At 38.1% G+C, this 19077-nt stretch overlaps 2 protein-coding genes across 14 annotated transcripts in view; one reads left to right on the forward strand and one right to left on the reverse strand.

Moving 5' to 3' along the window:
- The window catches only part of OPRM1 (opioid receptor mu 1), a 158641-nt gene that overhangs the window by 102179 nt on the left and 37385 nt on the right, over positions 1 to 19077 (forward strand). The gene's annotated exons all lie outside the window — the stretch shown is intronic.
- The window catches only part of IPCEF1 (interaction protein for cytohesin exchange factors 1), a 181032-nt gene that overhangs the window by 22308 nt on the left and 139647 nt on the right, over positions 1 to 19077 (reverse strand). For all 13 annotated transcript variants that reach the window (XR_012324920.1, XM_019951581.3, XM_073789756.1 and 10 more), the window contains 3 exons: positions 17362 to 17420; positions 15948 to 16036; positions 5827 to 6199 (listed from right to left, as the gene is read on the reverse strand). Coding sequence is in view for 12 of the 13 variants with exons in the window: in XM_019951581.3 (XP_019807140.2) it covers positions 5827 to 6199; positions 15948 to 16036; positions 17362 to 17420 (521 nt within the window). In the remaining variant the exon portion in view is untranslated. The remainder of the gene's footprint in view (positions 1 to 5826; positions 6200 to 15947; positions 16037 to 17361; positions 17421 to 19077) is intronic.

A 19077-nucleotide genomic window follows, 5' to 3' on the forward strand; every position in this document is an offset into this window, starting at 1 on the left:
TAAAATGAACCTAGAAGAAATGAATAAATTCCTAGAACATGCAAACTCCCAAGACTGAATCAGGAAGAAATAGAAAATATGAAGAGACTGATCATCAACAATGAAATTGAATCAGTAATTTAAAAACTCACAACAAACAAAAGTCCAGGACCACACAACTTCACAGGTGAATTCTACCAAACATTTAAAGAAGAGTTAACACCTATTCTTCTGAAACTATTCCAAAAAAATTGAAGAGGACAGAACACTTCTGAACTCATTCTATGAGGCTAGCATCACCCTGACACTAAAACCAGACAAAGATACTATAAAAGAAGAAAATCACAGGCCAATATCACTGATGAACACAGATGTAAAAATCCTCAACAAAATATTAGCAAACCAAATGCAACAATACGTTAGAAGGATCATACATCACGACCAAGTGGGATTTATCCCAGGGATACAAGGCTGGTTCAGTAACTGCAACTATAGCAATGTGATACACCACATCAACAAATTGAAGAATAAAAACCATATGATCATCTCAATAGATGCAGAAAAGTTTTTGACAAGATTCAACGTCCATTTATAATAAAAACTCTCAACAATGTGTCTACAGAGGGAACATTCCTCAACATAATAAAGGTCATACATGAGAAAACTAGTCAACATCACACTGAACAGTGAAAAGCTGAAAGCATTTCTTCTAAGATCAGGAACAAGACAAGGATGTCCACTCTTACCACTTTTATTCAACATTGTATTGAAATCCCAGCCACAGCAGACGAGAAAAAGGAATCCAAATTGGAAAGGAAGAAGTAAACTGTCACTGTTTGTGGATGACATGATACTATAGGTAGAAAATCCTAAAGATGCCACCAAAAAACTACTGATCTCAGTTATATGTGGAATCTAAAAAACAAAACAGGGACTTCCCTGGTGGTGCAGTGGTTAAGAATCCACCTGCCAATGCAGGGGACACGGGTTCAAACCCTGGTCCGGGAAGATCCCACATGCTGTGGAGCAACAAAGCCCGCGTGCCACAACTACTGAAGCCCGCACACCTAGAGCCCGTGCTCCGCAACAAGAGAAGCCACCGCAATGAGAAGCACGCACACCGTAACGAAAAGTAGCCCCCGCTCGCCACAACTAGAGAAAGCCCGCGTGCAGCAACGAAAACCCAATGCAGCCAAAAATAAATAAATAAATTTATTAAAAAAGAAAAAAATTTAAAAAATAAAAACAAAACAAAACAAAAACAGACTCATAGATAAAGAGAACAAATAGGTGGTTGCCTGAAAGGAGGGCAGGGTGGGGGGGAGGGTTAGATAAATAAATGAAGGGGATTAAGAGGTACAAACCCCAGTTATATAACAATTAAATCATGGGGAAGTAACATATAGCATAAGGAATATGGTCAATAATATTGTAATAACTTTGTACGGAGACAGATGGTCACTAGACTTACCATGGTAATCATTTCTAATGTACACAAATGTTAAATCACTATATAGAATGCCTGAACTAACATAATATTGTTCATCAACTATATTTCCAAAAAAATGAGATTAAGGTTCTGAGAACTGTAATTGACCTAGTTATATGGCATAAATTTGCAGGTAACCTCATCAGCATTATTTCATGACATCATCCAGGGATCTTTGGCCACTTGACATGAAGCAGAGAAAGCAGGTAGTGAGTCATCCATGCTTGAGATTAATGCCATCGAGGTCAAGAATTATAGATTCAAGATTTTTCCAGTAGTAAGTATTTACTCCCATTTTCAAATCACTTCGCAAATTATAGTTCAAAAGATAGGATCACTAGGAAATTTTCTAGGGACTAAATTAAGTAGCAGAGATACAAAAACCAAGATTGGTCTTCACCTTGATAGACATGCTATAGAACCCCTCAGGTAAATCTCTCCTTTACTTCTTATCCCCACTGCCACCCCAGCTATTACACAAGCTTCCTAACTCTTCTAATTTCCTTTGTCCCCTTACACTTTTCTACCCCCAAATTCTTAAGCTCATGTAATTTTTCTAAAGTGCACCTCCAATTATATGATTACCCTGATTAGAAATCGTCATCTATTATCTATTGAAATAAACTAACAACGAGCCCAGTATTCAACATCACCCAAATTTATTTTCCATTCCTCTTTTCCATGGCTCACCTCTCTACCTGCAGACCTTCCCACTTAGATCTTAGATCAGCTTAGATCACTTAGATACGATCTTCCGTATTTTGAGTTCCTGCTCTCTTTCAAATCCCTCGAGTACTTTGTATGTCTCTGTGGCACTTATTTTACTCTGCTTTCTTTTGTTAAATGAGTCTTATTCTTCCCACTCTCGCCATTACACATTAAAATATTTTAGACCAGAAATTGTATCTTGCTTGTTTTTGTATTCCTATTAGCACAAAGTACATGAGTACATGTTAGGTACTCAAAAATAATAATAATAATGCTTAATTGAATGGAGTTCATTAATCAACTTTTTCTTTTATTATTATCGTGCTTCCTAAAGAGACATACCTCATAATTCCTACAGCATCATCTGAGGTAGCTAGCTAAAATAATGTAGCATCTGTACTGTTTGCCCTAAAATTGTGTAAAATTTTTGGTAATTGTTAAATCCTAAAATCTGGCCCATTTATGTCACTTTTCTGAGATGTCATGCATGCGCTAGTATGTATATATCTTCATTAAAAATGCATTTTTTTCAACATGATTCCCAGGTCCATTCTGTCTGTACTTGTACTTAACAATTTATTTGCATAAATTGGGTATTAGTCTTGTTAGTGGTTATAGCACCCAGGGTAGGGTCACCCCATTCATGGAGTAAGTAGAAGTCAAAGTGTCTCCACATCGCCAGCATAATGTAAGTAGAGAAATACAATGTGAGTCATCATCACACAGGCGTGAGTCATGGGTCAAATAACCTTTCATTAAAGAAAGAAACGGTATAGAGTAAAACTGAGCTGAGATGAGTATTCCATTTAACCCCATCACCTCTTACCCCATTACACTTTGTGGAAAGACTCAGTGAAGAGTCTCAAGAGCTCTGGAACTCCCGATGTAGAAAGGCAATAGAATGCAATTAACACCCTGCATTGTTTAAATAGCTTACTTTGCAGGGGAAAAATGTCTAAAAAGGTTTAAATTCGGTATAAAATTGTAGCAACCACAATTTTAATCGCATACCAACTGCAAAATATTTCTCTCATTGTGTAAATAAAAAGAAGGCTATAATACATTGTCTGCTTGTTTCAGGGCTCAGTTATTAAACTTTAAGAATCTTTTCTAGGATAAAAGCCTCTTTCTCCAGCAAACACATCTTGAAACTAGGACTTAATCTAAAATCCTAACTCCTGTCATGGACCATGTCGGAACTTCAATCCCTATTATAAAAATTGCTGAACAATATTTCAAACACAGGAATTTCAGCACTTTTTTTTAATTGGCAGCTAAAATAATAATAATTTTTAGAAGACACAAAAATGAAACGCTACCTTCTCTTCCAACACACAAACACACGTTAAAAAAAAAAAAAAAAGCACAGTACTCAATCTGATTACTCAACAGCACGTCATCGCAAACGCAAGCGAAAACTGGGTTGCTGTTTCCATAGCAATGACTTTATGTAGTTTAACTCTGCTGGGAATTTAACCAAATCCCCAGCAGCAGGAGAAAATCATCAGCAAAAATTTTGTAACATATGGCAAGTGCCAACAGATCAGTGAGGGGAAAAATAGTTTTATTTTCTCTTCCTTCTACTCCAAGGAATACCTTTATGTCAAGCTGTTTGAAGAAGCATACAGATATTGTTGGTCACTCTGTACCTAACTCAAAATTTTAAAATACCTGGTTTCTTCCTTCTTAGATTACAAGAGCTGTTGGTACTCAGTCAGGCTCTGCAGCACACTCGTGCCCAGAATGACATTAGACATGGACAAGAATTGCGTGCATCTTCCCATGACTATCAGGTTACTCGTCCTAAAGGAAAACTCAATCCGCGGTGTTATCTCTTGAGAACGAATGCAAATGCAATTTTATTCTCTACTTTGCTTTTGAAGCCATCCTCACCCCGGGGTGCTGTGTGTGTGTGCGCACGTGAGTGTATGTGTATTTGTGCATGCATGAAACAAACATTTTAGTTCTACTAATGGCCCAATAATTAAAGCCAGAGTTTTGAGCAGGAAAATAATAGATATGGTCCTCTTCATTATTTTCTTTAGTTCCACCAGGCCTATATCTGGAAGGATCTTCTAAGTATCAAGTTAGAGGCCATCTAGTTCAAGGTACTTAAATTCCCTCTTCAGTATATCTTCATAAGAGAAAAAATTGTAATCGACACGCAACATGCAATTGAGCCTATTCAATTTTGAACAGTTCTCAATGTTAAAAAGAAGTTTCTTATGCTGAACCTAAAATTATCTCCTTTTTACTTGCACCACGGGCCTCAAAATTTGCATCAATTTCATACTTCCACAGAGGTACAAATTAAGCCCAATATCTTCATATCAAAACACCTCACAGAGCTGAGGCCAGCTTGAGTCTACTGCCTTCCATTCTGTACAGTCCAATATTGATCCCCCTGCCCCTACCTCATTCACCTCTAAAAGTAGGTTATTTTGGCAATGACTTCATTTACTCCATTTTTTCTAATTGTAAAGTAGATTAATTGGCCTAAATTAGGGGTATCAAACAAAAATGACATCAGAGGCCAGGCAGGTAACTCAACTTATGTTGAGTTGCCTTATGTAAAGCATCTTCACATAAGGTCACAGGGAGCAGTGACAACGGACACACGGGTCTGTAGTTGTAATTCTTGGCCTAAATTACTGATACCAAATATCAAATTAATAGGGTAACTATGAAAATCTGAGAACTTAAAGAAACTTTCCCTGATTAGGCTGGGGGAGAGGGGACAGCTGTCACCTACGTCATCAGGCCACCCCGATTGGCGATCATGGGACTTTAGCCAGTCAGCTTCCCCTCAATGGTGCACTGAAAGAATACAGATCAAACTCGTCATTCTCTCATTTTTAAGTATCTGCTGTCAGGTAAACTTGTTTTACACTGGAATGAATAAGGCACAGACCATCAGGAAAGACCCATCATGACTGAAAACTAATCATTTTTTAAAAGTTAGTCTGAATAAAAGACAAGGACCAACAATCATGGAGTATTAAGAAAGCCCACACTCTTCATTCCCATACTCCAATAAACTCTTTCATTTGCTAAGACTTAACATGCTTTTCTTCAAACACATAAGCTGTGCTCTCCTTCGGTTCTAAGGTCCTCATGCTGCCCCACAAAGTGCACGTAGACCGTCTGTCTTCCTGCTCACCATGTAGGAAGGCCCCTCAGGAGCTGACCTGCGAGGACCCAGACCTCATCTGTGCTTATAGCCCAGGGAAGGTGGTAGCTCTGCGTATGTTTGGAAACATGGTGGTGATGTCATCTACAAAATGTCGATCTAATCACCACAAGCTCCGGAGCACAGCACACGGGACCAATAAAAACCAAAACAAAACAAAACAAAAACCTCAAGTTTTACCTCAGATTGGTGAAAAAGTATCATTCTTTTCTGAACACGTCTCATAGTTGCAAGCATGTGGTTGGTGACACTTACAGCGGGTAATAAATGGTCCTGAAGCTGGAGTTTTCTACATGCGATCTCTCCTCTACAGAAGTAGCCCCTGGACTTAGTCCCACTTGACCGTTTAATTATTAAATCATTCGTGACTTTAAACATTCTTTTTACAATCGACGTTAGCATTCCACATCCACATACAAATATTCATCCTCGAAAAAGAGTAAATCGTTTCTTGGTTTACCTCTATCTGTCATCTCTGATCCAGCCGGCTTGTCTGGGACACAAAGATGATCTAGGTTGCTACTCAATGAAGAAGCGTCATCACTGGATAAAGAGTTCAAAACTCCACTTTCTGATGTGGCGAAGCTGGTTTCCAGGGCCCTGCGACCATTTGCCTCCGAGGGTGCAGGTGAGCAGGCCTGCACAGCGCGTGTCACAGACTGTCCCACGTCTTCAGCGGCAGACGAGCTGTCAACCACGTCCATCCAGGGCTGTCTTTCTCTAGATATGAGAGAAGACAAACTGCTGGGCGTCTTTTTTATGTTTTCCATGGAAGAGAAAGAACGCGACGTTTCATTCAATTTGGGTGAAGACGAAGATGCCCGCTGGGCAGCCTGTTTTTCACAAATAAAAGCAAAAGAGAATAAAATAAATCATGATTAAGTCAGCATTCTCTACTTTTCATTTTCAAGGAAGGTATTCCAGCGTTTCAAAAAGTTGCCAATAATAAAAGAATCAAAAGAAAAAGAGATGGTATTTATACCGGTATGACAGACACTATGATCCCATTTTCCAAAACCAATCTGTATAACTTTGAATCACTACTCTAGGATCTGAAAGATCTCCATGTCATGAATTACCCTACTCTTCAATGCTCTCCAGGTAACTAACAGACTCCTTTGAGGAATTCATTGGAACACTGAAGGACGCTTTGAGCAAAAAGTAGATTGCAATCTCTCACTGAATTCTTACCAATTGAGCAAAAAATCTTGAGAAAGGTGATTAAGAGAGGGAAAGCAAAAGCTGGAGCCAGACGGGAAGCAAAATAATATTAACTGAGTGGAAGACCAGTGATGTGGGTACGACACATACATTTACACCCTCAAACATTTGTCACAGTTCCTTAGCACATGACCAGTATAAGCTCATAACTGCAGAGTTAAGTGAAATAATGTTAACTCATTCACTCTTCAATAGTTTTAAAATATCAATAAACTTTCACCAAAGAAGACGGGAATACATATGCAGTCTCCTCATTCATTAAAGGGAAACCAAAAACTAAGAGAAGCGGGTTGATGGTGGGTGTAGGATCTTCTGAAAGCATCTCCTGGCATACAATCCAAGGGTGAATGCCAATCCTTGGCAAAATTTTCACCAGTCCGTGGAGAAAACATCAATGCAACATCACCAATGTCCTCTCTGGGGAAGGACTTCATTTATTCTGAGATTTTATCCTTTTTATATTTTGATGTTAAAATATATGCCTTCATTTGGAAAATGGTAATGGTAGCTACTAGCTTTTGTCTTTTGGAGATTTTTTTTAATGTTCTCCATAGCAAAATAAAGATGTGGCAACTATATGTTGTTCCTCCATTTTTAATTTCATTGGTCAATAAAAATCCAAAAAATCTAAACACCAGTGCTCTAGGGGTCACCCTATATCTCCAATGGCAGATAAGATAGAGAAGGCTTTTTCTGGTTCGGTTTCATTATGTCACCCTATGAGATACTCCTGTCAATTTCAAGCATTCAGATCTCCAAGGAAGTGGAGGAACTGGTAGGGAGGAGACTGTTAGAGGGAAGAAGCCAAAGAGCAAAGTAGGCTCCTTTCCCCAAAACCTCAGCATCACTGCAACTGACTCGAGATAGTTGACTGTGTTCCAAATTAATATGTGCCCAAGAATTTTGCAGGTTCTAAGCTCTGAGTTCTGATGGAAAAAGTCAGGAAGTGTCCGATAAGTGCCTAGCTGGCTGCATGCTAGACATGGATTGTCAAATAAGCAATAAATCCACTTTTTAGTAGCATGACACTAAAACATCTAGTTAAGATACTAACTCATCACACACATCTTCTTAAAAATAATATATTTGGCATGACGTGAAAACTTTCCTTTCAGGAATGTGTCAAAAATCTTTCAAACCAGCTGCCTTCAATCACCCAGACCACTTAACTAGGAGATCCAGATCTGTAATTCACTAAATAAAACCCTAGCTACCCAGAGGAGGTAACGCACCCCCTACCAAACTGTCCAAATAAATGCCAAGACTTGTTTACTCGTTAGCAGGATCTACGGAATAAATGTTAACAAAAATACCCATTCAGGCCCAGTCCTGACACAGTTCCCTATTGTGAGCTATTTTAGTAAAACTTGGCTTCAGTGGGATCAGCTTCCTTTTCTGAAAAGAGACCAAACACGAGCTTTTCCTGCTTCTCCTGCTGATACTACTGTAATTTGATTATAGCAAAATGGGCTATTTGTGCAAAAACGCTGTTGCTGCAGCACGTTCCGTAGCCTTTTTAAACCTCAAAACTCTGCTTAAAAGACTGAGGAAAGACACATTCAATGAGCATCAGAAATTTCCAGGGAGTGTATTCCTGCTTGTGGTACTCCTCAAACACACAGCCAATGCTTCCAGCCCGCTTTCTCTAGCACCACGTAGCACGTATAAAGTTGGTTTTCAAATGGAGAAAAGAAGAGCGAGGGGCGGAAAAAGGAAAAGAACCAGAGAGAAGAAAAATCAAAATGAGAAAAGGATGGTGTGTACCAGGTCAGAGGGAGTTTTCGTCAGAAGAGAGATTGACACAAATCAAAGGTTACCTGGAGTGCAGTTACAGAGGATCGATAGGGGAATGTGCTTTATAAACCCTGTGGTTTAATAAAGCTAAATCCTGCTTTATTATTTCTACCAGCCTCTAGCTATTCATAGCCATAAGGCAAACAGAGAACCTTTAGCTCAGTGCCTCTAGGAACTATCCAAGTAACACACCCAGAAAACTCCCCACTGCAAATCACATGAAGGTAGAAAGGAGCAACAGTCTCTCCTCTCCAGCCCACCCCTGCTTGGCTCACACAACCCCAACCTTCAAGGGTCAGTTCAAGGGTCACCTCCTCCAGGAAGCCTTCTCCAGTGGCCTCAGGGCGAGGTAGGTATCTCTTCCCCACGCTCCTGGGCTTACTTCTATCCTGGGCTTACTTCTATCACACCAGGTAGAGTATCGTTTTATTTGTCAACTAATACTGTAATTGCTGATGGATCTGTTCCTCTTTTTTGGTGAGTTACTTGAGAGCAGGCTGCTTTTAATCATTTTTGCATCTCCATTTTTTTGCATTTGTGCCTGACCTTAGTAAATTAATAAATTAATAGCTAGTTGGTAATAAATTAATGCTACAAAGACTGGTCTAGGAAACCAGCTATGTGAAGGCAAACAGCCCAGAGCAGTTCAGTCTCTTACTCAGGAGCACCCTGAAGTTCTCTGTGAAGTTGCTATGGATGATTTATCCTAATCCTGGGATCCAGGGGTGACCATTACTGATTGCAATGCAGATACTCCCACAAAGTATTCTCAGAATCTCAAATAAAATTATTTTATTTATTAGACATTAATAATTGTATGTTGTTTCATTTATTTCAGAACATTTGGGCTTCAAATTTTTATTTTTTTAATGAGAAAATGAAAGATATTTTAAAAATCTTAGTTTTAATGAGGAGAGTATGTACATGATTAAATAAAAGAATCAATATTGCTTTTCTCCATTTTCTGTATAAGAGATTTTTATTCATTGAAGAAGCTTAGTTCAAAAGCTGATTAGCTCTAAAATTCTTTTCTCTGAATTGTTTTTAAAACACAAGTTTTAAAGAAAAGAAAAAAGAGTTGAAAATGGCCACCAAAAGCCTGTAATTAGAAAGGAGTGAGTCAGCATAGAAATTTAAGCAGCTTTAGTCAAAGTATATAAAAAATAAAAGAAAATACAGGAATAACTTAAGACTAAACAAAATACAACCAAATGAGAAAAAAAGGAAAGTACACAGCTGTTCTTTCCTTCCATTGGCCATATTAATGAAAATAAACTAACCAATTGCTGTTAAGCCCTAGGAGGTATTGTGTTTATAATTCTACCATATGCTAGTAGAAACATTATTCTAAAAACCCGAAGACTTTGTATGGTATACTGCCCCCTCTGTCACTGGCCTTCTGCATGACCTTGGGCAATGAGCTGCAGGCCGTCCATTCCTCACTCCAATCTTTAGTATCCAAGTGGCCTTGCAGAAACCACTTTACTTCCAGGTCCTAGTTTACTGACTTCCTGCCTCTACCATTACCCAACCCCTCCCTACCCTAGTCCATCCACCAAACAATAGCTAGAGCATTTCTAAAGCAGAAAATGCATCATACTGTTGTCCTGCTGAAAATCCTCCAGTGACTGTCCATCATGAGTAGAATATCCATAGTCATCATTATAGCCAAGACAACCCACATGGACCCCTACCTACCTCTCCAGCAACATCTTCAACCTCCCCTTCCCTCTCCTTTCCAACCGCATGGTCTTCTTTCTGTTCCTTGAGCACGTCTCTGGTTCCTTGTGCCTGAAAAGCTCACTCTGTGGATTTGGGGTTGGCTGACTCCTTCCCATCACTTTGGTCTCAAGTCAAATATCACCTCCTTGGCAGGCTCTTCCCTGACGGTCGTAAGCAAAGCAATATCCTCCCCAACCTCAACCCCAGCCACTCCCTAGAACACTGCCCCAGTTAATGCTTCTTCATAGCATTTATCAGTACTTAGACTGTTTGAATTACAAATTATTGTGACTTTTCTTCAACTTAGAACTTAAGATGCTCCACGGAAGAGACTGTCCAGCTCAGTTCAGCATCCCCTTCTTTGGAAAATACCTGGCACGTGGTTGATACAGAAAAAAAAAGTTGCCAGTGGTTTGTCTGCCTTAGATTATCAAAAAGAGCAAATGAGAGAACATAAAAGATATTCGTAATAAAAGGTAAACTTAAGCTTGCAAAGGTTACTTAAGACAGTTCTATTTACTTCTCTGGCACTTGACTTCATTTGTAAAAGACGGGACTTCTATGAGTCGAATGAAGTCATCCTTCTGAAAGCCAAGTGAAATCACTAGACAAGTGTAAAGTAACTTTCTAATTCACACGGGGGAATATTTGTATAGCTACAGATCTGTGGAGGAAGTGACAATCGTCACCCACCCGCCCATTTATCAATCCATTAAATAAATATTTAATTAGGTTCAAATATGTGTTAGACAAGGTCATAGATGTTGCGGGTAAAGAAAAAGATATTGGACACTGCCTCTAACCTTAAGAATTTAATAATTAGATAAATAAACCCGATACACAAAATCTATAATTCAAGGCAGAGGCTAACACCATGAAAAAAGTATCCCAGAAAATGCACTATAGAAATATAAAGAGTTTAGAAGAAGGAAAGATCCTCCTGTCTCAGGGGACCAGGGAAGGTTTAATGAAAGAAGTCACATTTAAACCAGTCTTGAAAGATATTTAGAAGGTGGAATTGGGGTGAGAGTGAATGGTTCCTGCAAGTGGAAAACCTTTGTAAATATAGGTACAGGAACAGAAAAGTCTGGAAAGCTTTGGGGAAATAGGGGGCAGTTTATTGGGCTGATGAAAAAGGAGGCTGATGAAAAAGGAGGAGACTGTCATGGCAGTTAGAAGTAAGCCCAAGGGCCTGAAATACCAAGCCAATGAATTGAGGATTAATTTGATAAGCAATGAGGATGCACTGAAAGGTCTTTTGTTGTTGAATCAATTTATCAGAACTGCACATTAGGAAGACTAATTTGGAAGTGGTTTTATTAAGAGGAAAGCGAGATTAGAGACAAAAAAAAAAAAAAAAAGAGGCTGCTATTTCAAAATAGCCTGGGCAAGAGCTAGTGCAAACCCCAACTGGGGCAGGGGCAAACATGGAGGCCCGGGAGAGGTTGCCGACAGCCCCCTGCCTGTGACTGACGGCCAGAAGATGAACCGTTAAAGCAAGAGGCGAAATGTAAAATCTAATTTTAGAAAAATCTTAAAATCAGTTAAGTGCTCAACCATAGAGCTCAAGGAAATGTTTTGCATCTTGAGGACAGAGGGTGAATTTTTCTTTCTACCTTTTCTTTGTAAGTATATGTACTCACTAACAACTTTTCATCCAACTATCTCACTTGAAAGCATTTCTACTATTGTATCATAGTACACGTATCGAAAGAACATGTCTTTTAGTAAACAACTGTGCAAGAGCCATCCTACTAAGATTAAATTTGAATTTCTAAAATTGATTTTACCCCTTTTTGTGTTTAATCTTTGACCTCTGGCCAATGGGCCAGAGTACACAGGGTTTTTTTCCCATCCTTTGGATATAAAGGAATTGTACTTCTGAAGAAGCATCAAAATATAAGGACTCTCATGTTAAAATAATCTGCATGAGCTGCTTAAAACTGGGATATTTATCTTCTCTCATATCTGATCCACCTGTAGGTCTACCTTCCAACTACGTTCAAAATCCAACCATTCCATTTCTCAACTGTGACCTCATCCCAGTCATCATGTTCACTACACTAGATTACTGCACACTCCCCCTTAGACTTCTTTGCTTCTATTACTTTCCCCCTATGCCACAGGGTCTCTCCCCACAGCAGCATGAGTGGCCCTTTTAAAATGGAGATCAGTCACATCACTCTTCTGCTCAAAACTTCCAAAGGCTAAGGAACTCAAAACATCACAGTCCTTAATGGTCCACAGGCCCCATACATATGGACACAATTATCCTCCAACCTCATTTCCTGCAACTCTCACCTTGGTTCACCCTGTTCCAGCCATACTGGCCTCTTTGCATTGCCATCTATGCACCAAGGAGATCTGGACTCTAACTGCTCCCTTTGCTTGGAAAACACCTTCCCTGAATATCCACCTGGCTGACTCTTATACCACCTTTCAAGAGTTTTGCTCAGATCTCAACTCTCACTCAGGCCTATCCTGGTTCCCCTATTCATTGTCACAAACTGTCCTGACCCCTTCAGCTCCACTTCTTCTACTGACCTAGCAGATAATTTACTTATGTTGATTGTTTATTTTCAGTCTCCCTCAACCAGAAGTTTGGCTACATGAAGAAATGAATCTGTGTTCATTTACTGTTGTGTCCCAAGTACTATTTAGAATAGTAGCTCTCAATAAATATTTGTTAAATGAATGAATAAGCATATAAGCACAGCTCAAGTTATCAGACACTTTTTAAAAATTAAACTTAGGGGGAAAATATTTGTAACAAATTTTTAATGATCTTTGATCTCTTAAATCACTTTATAACATATAAAATTGAGTTGGAAATATAATTGAAGTCAGTTCCTTTTTTGCTCTTTTGTGAATTTCAAGGACTCACAGGTAGTGATTTCCACAAAGGATCTTCCAAAGTGAAACCTACAGAGTTCCATCTGTTTTGAGCCTGTGGAAAAACTCTCCATTTTTAATTTCTCTGTAAATAAATGGATGTTCTTTTCACTATCCATCCTGTGGAGCTTTCTCAAGAAGGAAACACATAAAGAGAAATCTGCTGTTCACTCAAAGGAGACCCTGTAATGTTCTTTATTCTCTGCAGAACGTGGTCCCACCCATTAGAAACAGGTCCGGATTGGTCTGGTGCTGAAGTCTTACTGTTTATCTTTAGAGCAATCAAAATGACTGGACACAGAATTAAACTTTTAGTTCGAGATTTTATAATTTTGAGAGAATTTTCCAGAATAGTATGATTTATACTTTTGAATTCATCATTCCAAAATGAAAGTTCATTACCCAAAAGTTTTTTTAAAAGCAAGAACTTGGGAAAGGTTTGGGTGTCTTTGGTTTTTGTTTTGTTTTGTTTTGTTTTCTCGCCTATGCTTGTATAGCTCAGTCATGTAGCCTATGCCAGATGGAGCCTAAACAATAAGCTGCTTCATGCTCTGGATAAAAGTTACCACGATTTTTAAAATTTCATCTGTTTAGATAAAAAAGCTTAAATGTTGTTTTAACCAAGTGTCTGGCATGTCTGTTTTTCAGAAACAAGAGAAAACAAAATCTGCCTGGGAAATACGTGAGCGGGAACAACATACTCTGTTTCTAAGGAAAGTAAAATCTAACTGTTCAACATTTATCTATTTCTAATACATTTCTTCAGAAAGAATAATGTTAGCCTTAGTGGTCTTCAAAAACATGCTTAACTTCTTAGAACTTTAAGGAATAACATTTGATTGACGTTTAGAATGACATTCTAAAGAATGCTCCCAATTCAATGACCTAACCTACTGGTCTCACATCCATCCCTTCATTTACTTGTTTGGAAACAAGCATTCTCTGGGCTCCTACTCTAACATTATGTAAGACTATCATTGTATAATGCAATTGAGCCATGATCCTTCATCTAAGAAGACAACTTTGTTACTTTTACTTTCATCCAGTAGAGTTCTAGATGCCTGACAATGTTCTTTGTAATCTGTGATATAGTTTGCCATTATAAAACTTAAAATCACAGTATTTTAGAACAAAACTAAATCATATAAGAGACAGACAAAAATGGAGAGACACAGAGAAACAGAGATGAAGGCAAAAAGAAACTAAACAGAAACACAGGCTTCTCTATTAAACCAGCAAGGCACATCTATTTCATTTTTTCCAAATGCAGAAACTGATTTTAAAAGAAGAGATAGATTACTTCAAGGGAAAACTATATTAAGAGAGGCTATATTGTAAATCTAGTGCAAAAATTGGTCGACGTTTTACCAAAGTTTAATTTTATTTATGTCTTGCTTAACTTTGGCTAATCCTATTTAATAGACTTTTAATAAATATTCATTCAATAACTATTTATTTCTGGTCTCAGCTGCTAGCCAAATAAATTAGAAAAGTGACCACAATTCCCCACTGGCAGCAGATAAAAACAGTAGAAGTCATTATTTAAATGATATTAACACCTTAAACCCAGGAACTGGCAAATAAAGATTGAAAACCTTATCACACAAAACAGAAAATTCTGGCAGAAGAGGTCTGGTAAGTGAAGGAGTTGCAGTAACCTATTAGAACTTATAGTTACTCGGGTCCATGGATGAACGAGTGTCATAGTAGAATGGAAGGAGCATATGCTATAAAGCTAGACAGACCGGGGTTCCCATCTCAGGTGCTCCATTTTCTGGGGGTATGACTAGGCCATTCTACCTCTCTGAACCTCTGTTTCCTAATCCATGAAACGAGATAGTAATATCTATGTCCTGATGACCTGGGAATAGGAAACAATATGTAAGCCAGAAACAAAGACACCAACCACAACGGACGTGATGCGTAAACCTGACACACAGAAATCAAGAGCATCTGTCAACAAAAAGAAACAGAGTTTAAAAACTATAAACGCCATAGACTGGGAAAGAAGATCTGCCTCATTTTTAACTGACAAAGGACTAAGGTACAGATTAATAAAGAAATCCTATAAATCCAAAATAATAGTAGTAAGACAGCTAAAAATGTACAAAAGACTTGAGACGCTTAACAGAACAGAAAATCCAAATATCAAAAAAAACATGAAAAGATGCTTGACCTCATTAGTAATCAGGGAAATGCAGATTAAATAATACTGCATTTCAGGGTTATCTGAGGGAAGTAAATGATTATATATTTAAAGTACCTCTATAAGTGCTGGTATATGGTAGGTATAAAAGCCGTAAGTCAACCTCGCCAAAGATCTCTGCTTGACTCTTTCTACGTGCCGTCGCTATAACGCCCATGAACATCCAAATATAAAGCAAGTCTCCACAGTCTTAACGTCCATTAATAACCTGAACTTACACTGGATGCTTCCAAAGCTTAGACTCAAGTTTGGACTTCTCTCTAGTAAATATACCCAGATTTAATGCACCAACCCCACTCCTGGCTTCCTGCTCTCTTTCTGATTCTAATTTTCTCTTCATGTTATTGCCTTCATCCCCTTTACATTCATTTTACATCGTTAGAGTGCATGCACCTAGGCAAGGTATTTTCAATTCTTTCTGAGAACAAGTAGGATATAAATAAACATTATAAAACAAATCTTTGCAAGCATTGGCCCATTACCTAGAAGTCCTCTGCATTACCATGAACCCTCTGAGCATAATACATCTGTGGGTCACACACAAATGCACCCAATCTGTCATATAAATGGGTTGCTATGGAGAAGGCTCAAAATCAGCGCCCTGAGAACTGCACTTGCTCTTTGGCGAGTACCTTAACTTAGCGTCCTCTAAAAATGTATTAGTCAAGGTAGTTTCTACCCAACTGGAAGGAACGATATCCACACATTTGATCGATGACCAACAGACCAATTACAACGGTACGTACCAAAGGAGAGAGAGTCTCCGCAGAGTAATGAGGGGGTCGTGTCTCGACAGCTATTTCGGGATCATCCTGTTCACTCTCACTGTAGCATTCTATAACAAAAAGGAAAACGCTGAATGTTTCAGCACTGTCATCACTTATTCCATAATGCATGAGCAGAGGTTCTTCTCCATCTGGCTATTGCATTTCCAACCCAATTCAGAAAGCACTTATCTAGTGAGCTACCTGATACATAAGACTTTCCCTCTGTGAGGGTTTCTGCCCTCAAAGAGTGTCCAATAAGCAGAAAGACGACTAACCATAGCTCAGGGAAAATGAAACTAATTCCTCAAAAGAGGTGTGAGTCATACACTAAGGGAGCACAAGATCAGGAGTGATTAATTTTGAGCATCGGAATCTTAATGAGCTGAAAATGGCAGGATAAGTAAACCATCAATGGTGCACACAGAGTAATGGGAGTACCAGGCTGAGGACACAGACTGAGCCAAGTATTCAGAGTTCCCTAGGGGACAGGGTGGAAAACAAAGCTGAAAGGTTGCTTGAGGCCATATCATAGAAGGCCTTACATACCAGGAAAAGGAGAAGGGTTTTGTGTAGTTACTTTTTGCTCACAATCTATAAATATACTTCAAATATATAATGGGTGCTTATTTTATGGAAAAGAAGACCAAGGAGATGATTAGGACACTGGTTTCACAGCATTGCATTACACTTCTTTATTGTTTTAAATCAAGTTGCCACTTTTTCATTTCTAAATTTAAGACTTTATGATTTTGTTCTCCAAAGATATAACTCCCTACTTCCAATTTCCAAGTTTTATGTGGTCTGAGCATTTCAGAAATAGTGTCAGCTCTGTGACCCTGGCACCTAAATCCTCTTTCTTCTCAATATTAAGGAGTAACTTCATCATTAAGAAGAATTAGACTCTTGTAGCTTTTGAACCCTGAAAGCTACAGACTGAGCTAAAAATACGGCTTCTGTCCCAATCTGACATTCAGGCTCCTGGTACAAACTTAGGGTAATTAGTCTCAGCACACACCTGGTGGAAATACTAAAATATCAGAGAGGAAACAGTGGGCTGAAAGTTATCTGTCTCGAACATGACGAGATCATGTCTATGAGTAAGAATTCAGTAAGTGGGGCAATAAAACATTTGCATTGGCAATTGGTTGAGATCCCAGTGAAGCCTACAGCTGCTAATGTGTGGGTGAAGTGTGAAGAGCGTTCTTAGCCAGCATGGGAAGCTCTAGTCCATGTTGGCGAGCCTGTGTGTCTATGTCTGTCTATACGTATTTTCAGATAATTTTAAATAACAAAGTACGGTTCATTAGAACAAGACTACATAGAACATGACACTGTATTTTCACCCTATTCTAATATTCTTGCTAAATTTTCAGAAATTGAAAATAGAACATACCTTCATCCTTTGTAGTGGATTCAAGATGGATTATAGCTAATCCAAATTTGTTTAACCACCTAAAATTCAAATAGAAAATAAATGTTTGACCAGAGACACTGGTTCCCAACATATCCACCTTTACGCTAGACCCTAAAGGAAGGTCTTGTACCAGACTTTATAACAAAATTAGGTCATAGTGCTATGGTCAGTCTAAACATTTCTAGAAACAGCCTAAGTTTGTGGTATGGAAACCTAAGACCTCTGGTTTCACAATACTGTCCGTACTTAGGGCATTCTTTGTCAGATAAGAAATGAGGTGGCCCATTATACAGCCAGTTAAAGTGGGCAACTACATTAGATATTCTAAATACGAATAAATATACGTTTTGTAATTGTGTATTTGAAATTCTTGTCAACCATCAAAATGAATTTCTTAACTTGACCTTTAAAGTTCTATCTCTTTAATTCTTAAAATGTAAGCTTATTTCACACACACACACAAAATGAAGATCATCTATTTTTAAACCACAGTCTTTGTATCAATCAGTAAAAAGATCTGGCCAGAGCTTCACAGTTATTCCTAAGCTGGGGAAAATTTCAATTTCTTGAAAAATTTTATGTAAGGTAAAAATTGACAATGTCTCATCTTCCATTGATTTGCCATTTATTGGCAATGAATTTCAACTACCCATCAATAATGAAAAAAGAACTAGACAAACCTTAAGGAACACAAACTTGGCTTATGACTTCAGGCCACTGTAGTTCCTTTTCAAGGGTTCAATTAGAAACTTATTTAAATACACAAAAGACACAAAATGTATCTATTTCATATGTTCCTAGCTATATAACCTTCTATTTAAAGGGAAAATATCATTTTGGGGTAGAGATAATCTAAGTGATTTATTTCCCACTTCTTTCCAGTTTTCTTTATTTTTAAAAAATATCCCATAATGTGTATTCATCTTGTTTTGAAACATAAGTAGCCTAAGTCAATCAATATCAACAAAATGATAATAATAATGCTATGCATTTATTGATTCACCTATATGGTTTATTTTTTCTAGTCCTGTAATTCCTGGTAAATTACCCAGCTACACCCCACCATAGCACAAATATTGCACATTCCCAAGTCTGCAATTGTCAACAAATTAGGAACCCTTACCCAACCCTCATCCTGCCATGGTCTTGCTGTACTGATTATTTTTTAACGGGAAATATGTAATAAATTTTATTTTAAAAAATAAATAAAATAGAACTGCCTACAAGACAGAAGATGAGCTCCAGCCTCATTTAGAAAGTCCCCTTTTGCACCATGATAAACATGAGTCTCTTGGGCCACTTAAAACTGGACCAATACCTGGGCCCAGATCATGCCATAGGAACTGAAAAATGCTCATCAAGACTCAGTAGAAAAACAAACAAAACTAAGAAACAGAAAATGACCAAAAAAGTACAAATGGTTAATAAATATATGGGAAAATTCTCAGGCTCAGTAGTATTTTGGGAAATGCACAGGAAAATATTTTCCACCACTAGATTGGCAAAAATTTTAAATATTGCTGATTTCTATTAGATTTTAGGAAAAACATTCTCATCCCTTGAGTCGACCATGAAAAACTGGAACAGCCAATATTAAGCAGGTAATTTGATGATACTATTCAAAACATAAATTTTCATCCCCTTCGCCCAATAATCGTAGTTATAAATATCTATCCTACAAAACACACCTTCATG

Source organism: Tursiops truncatus, chromosome 12 (assembly GCF_011762595.2).
Source record: "Tursiops truncatus isolate mTurTru1 chromosome 12, mTurTru1.mat.Y, whole genome shotgun sequence".
NCBI lineage: Eukaryota > Metazoa > Chordata > Mammalia > Artiodactyla > Delphinidae > Tursiops > Tursiops truncatus.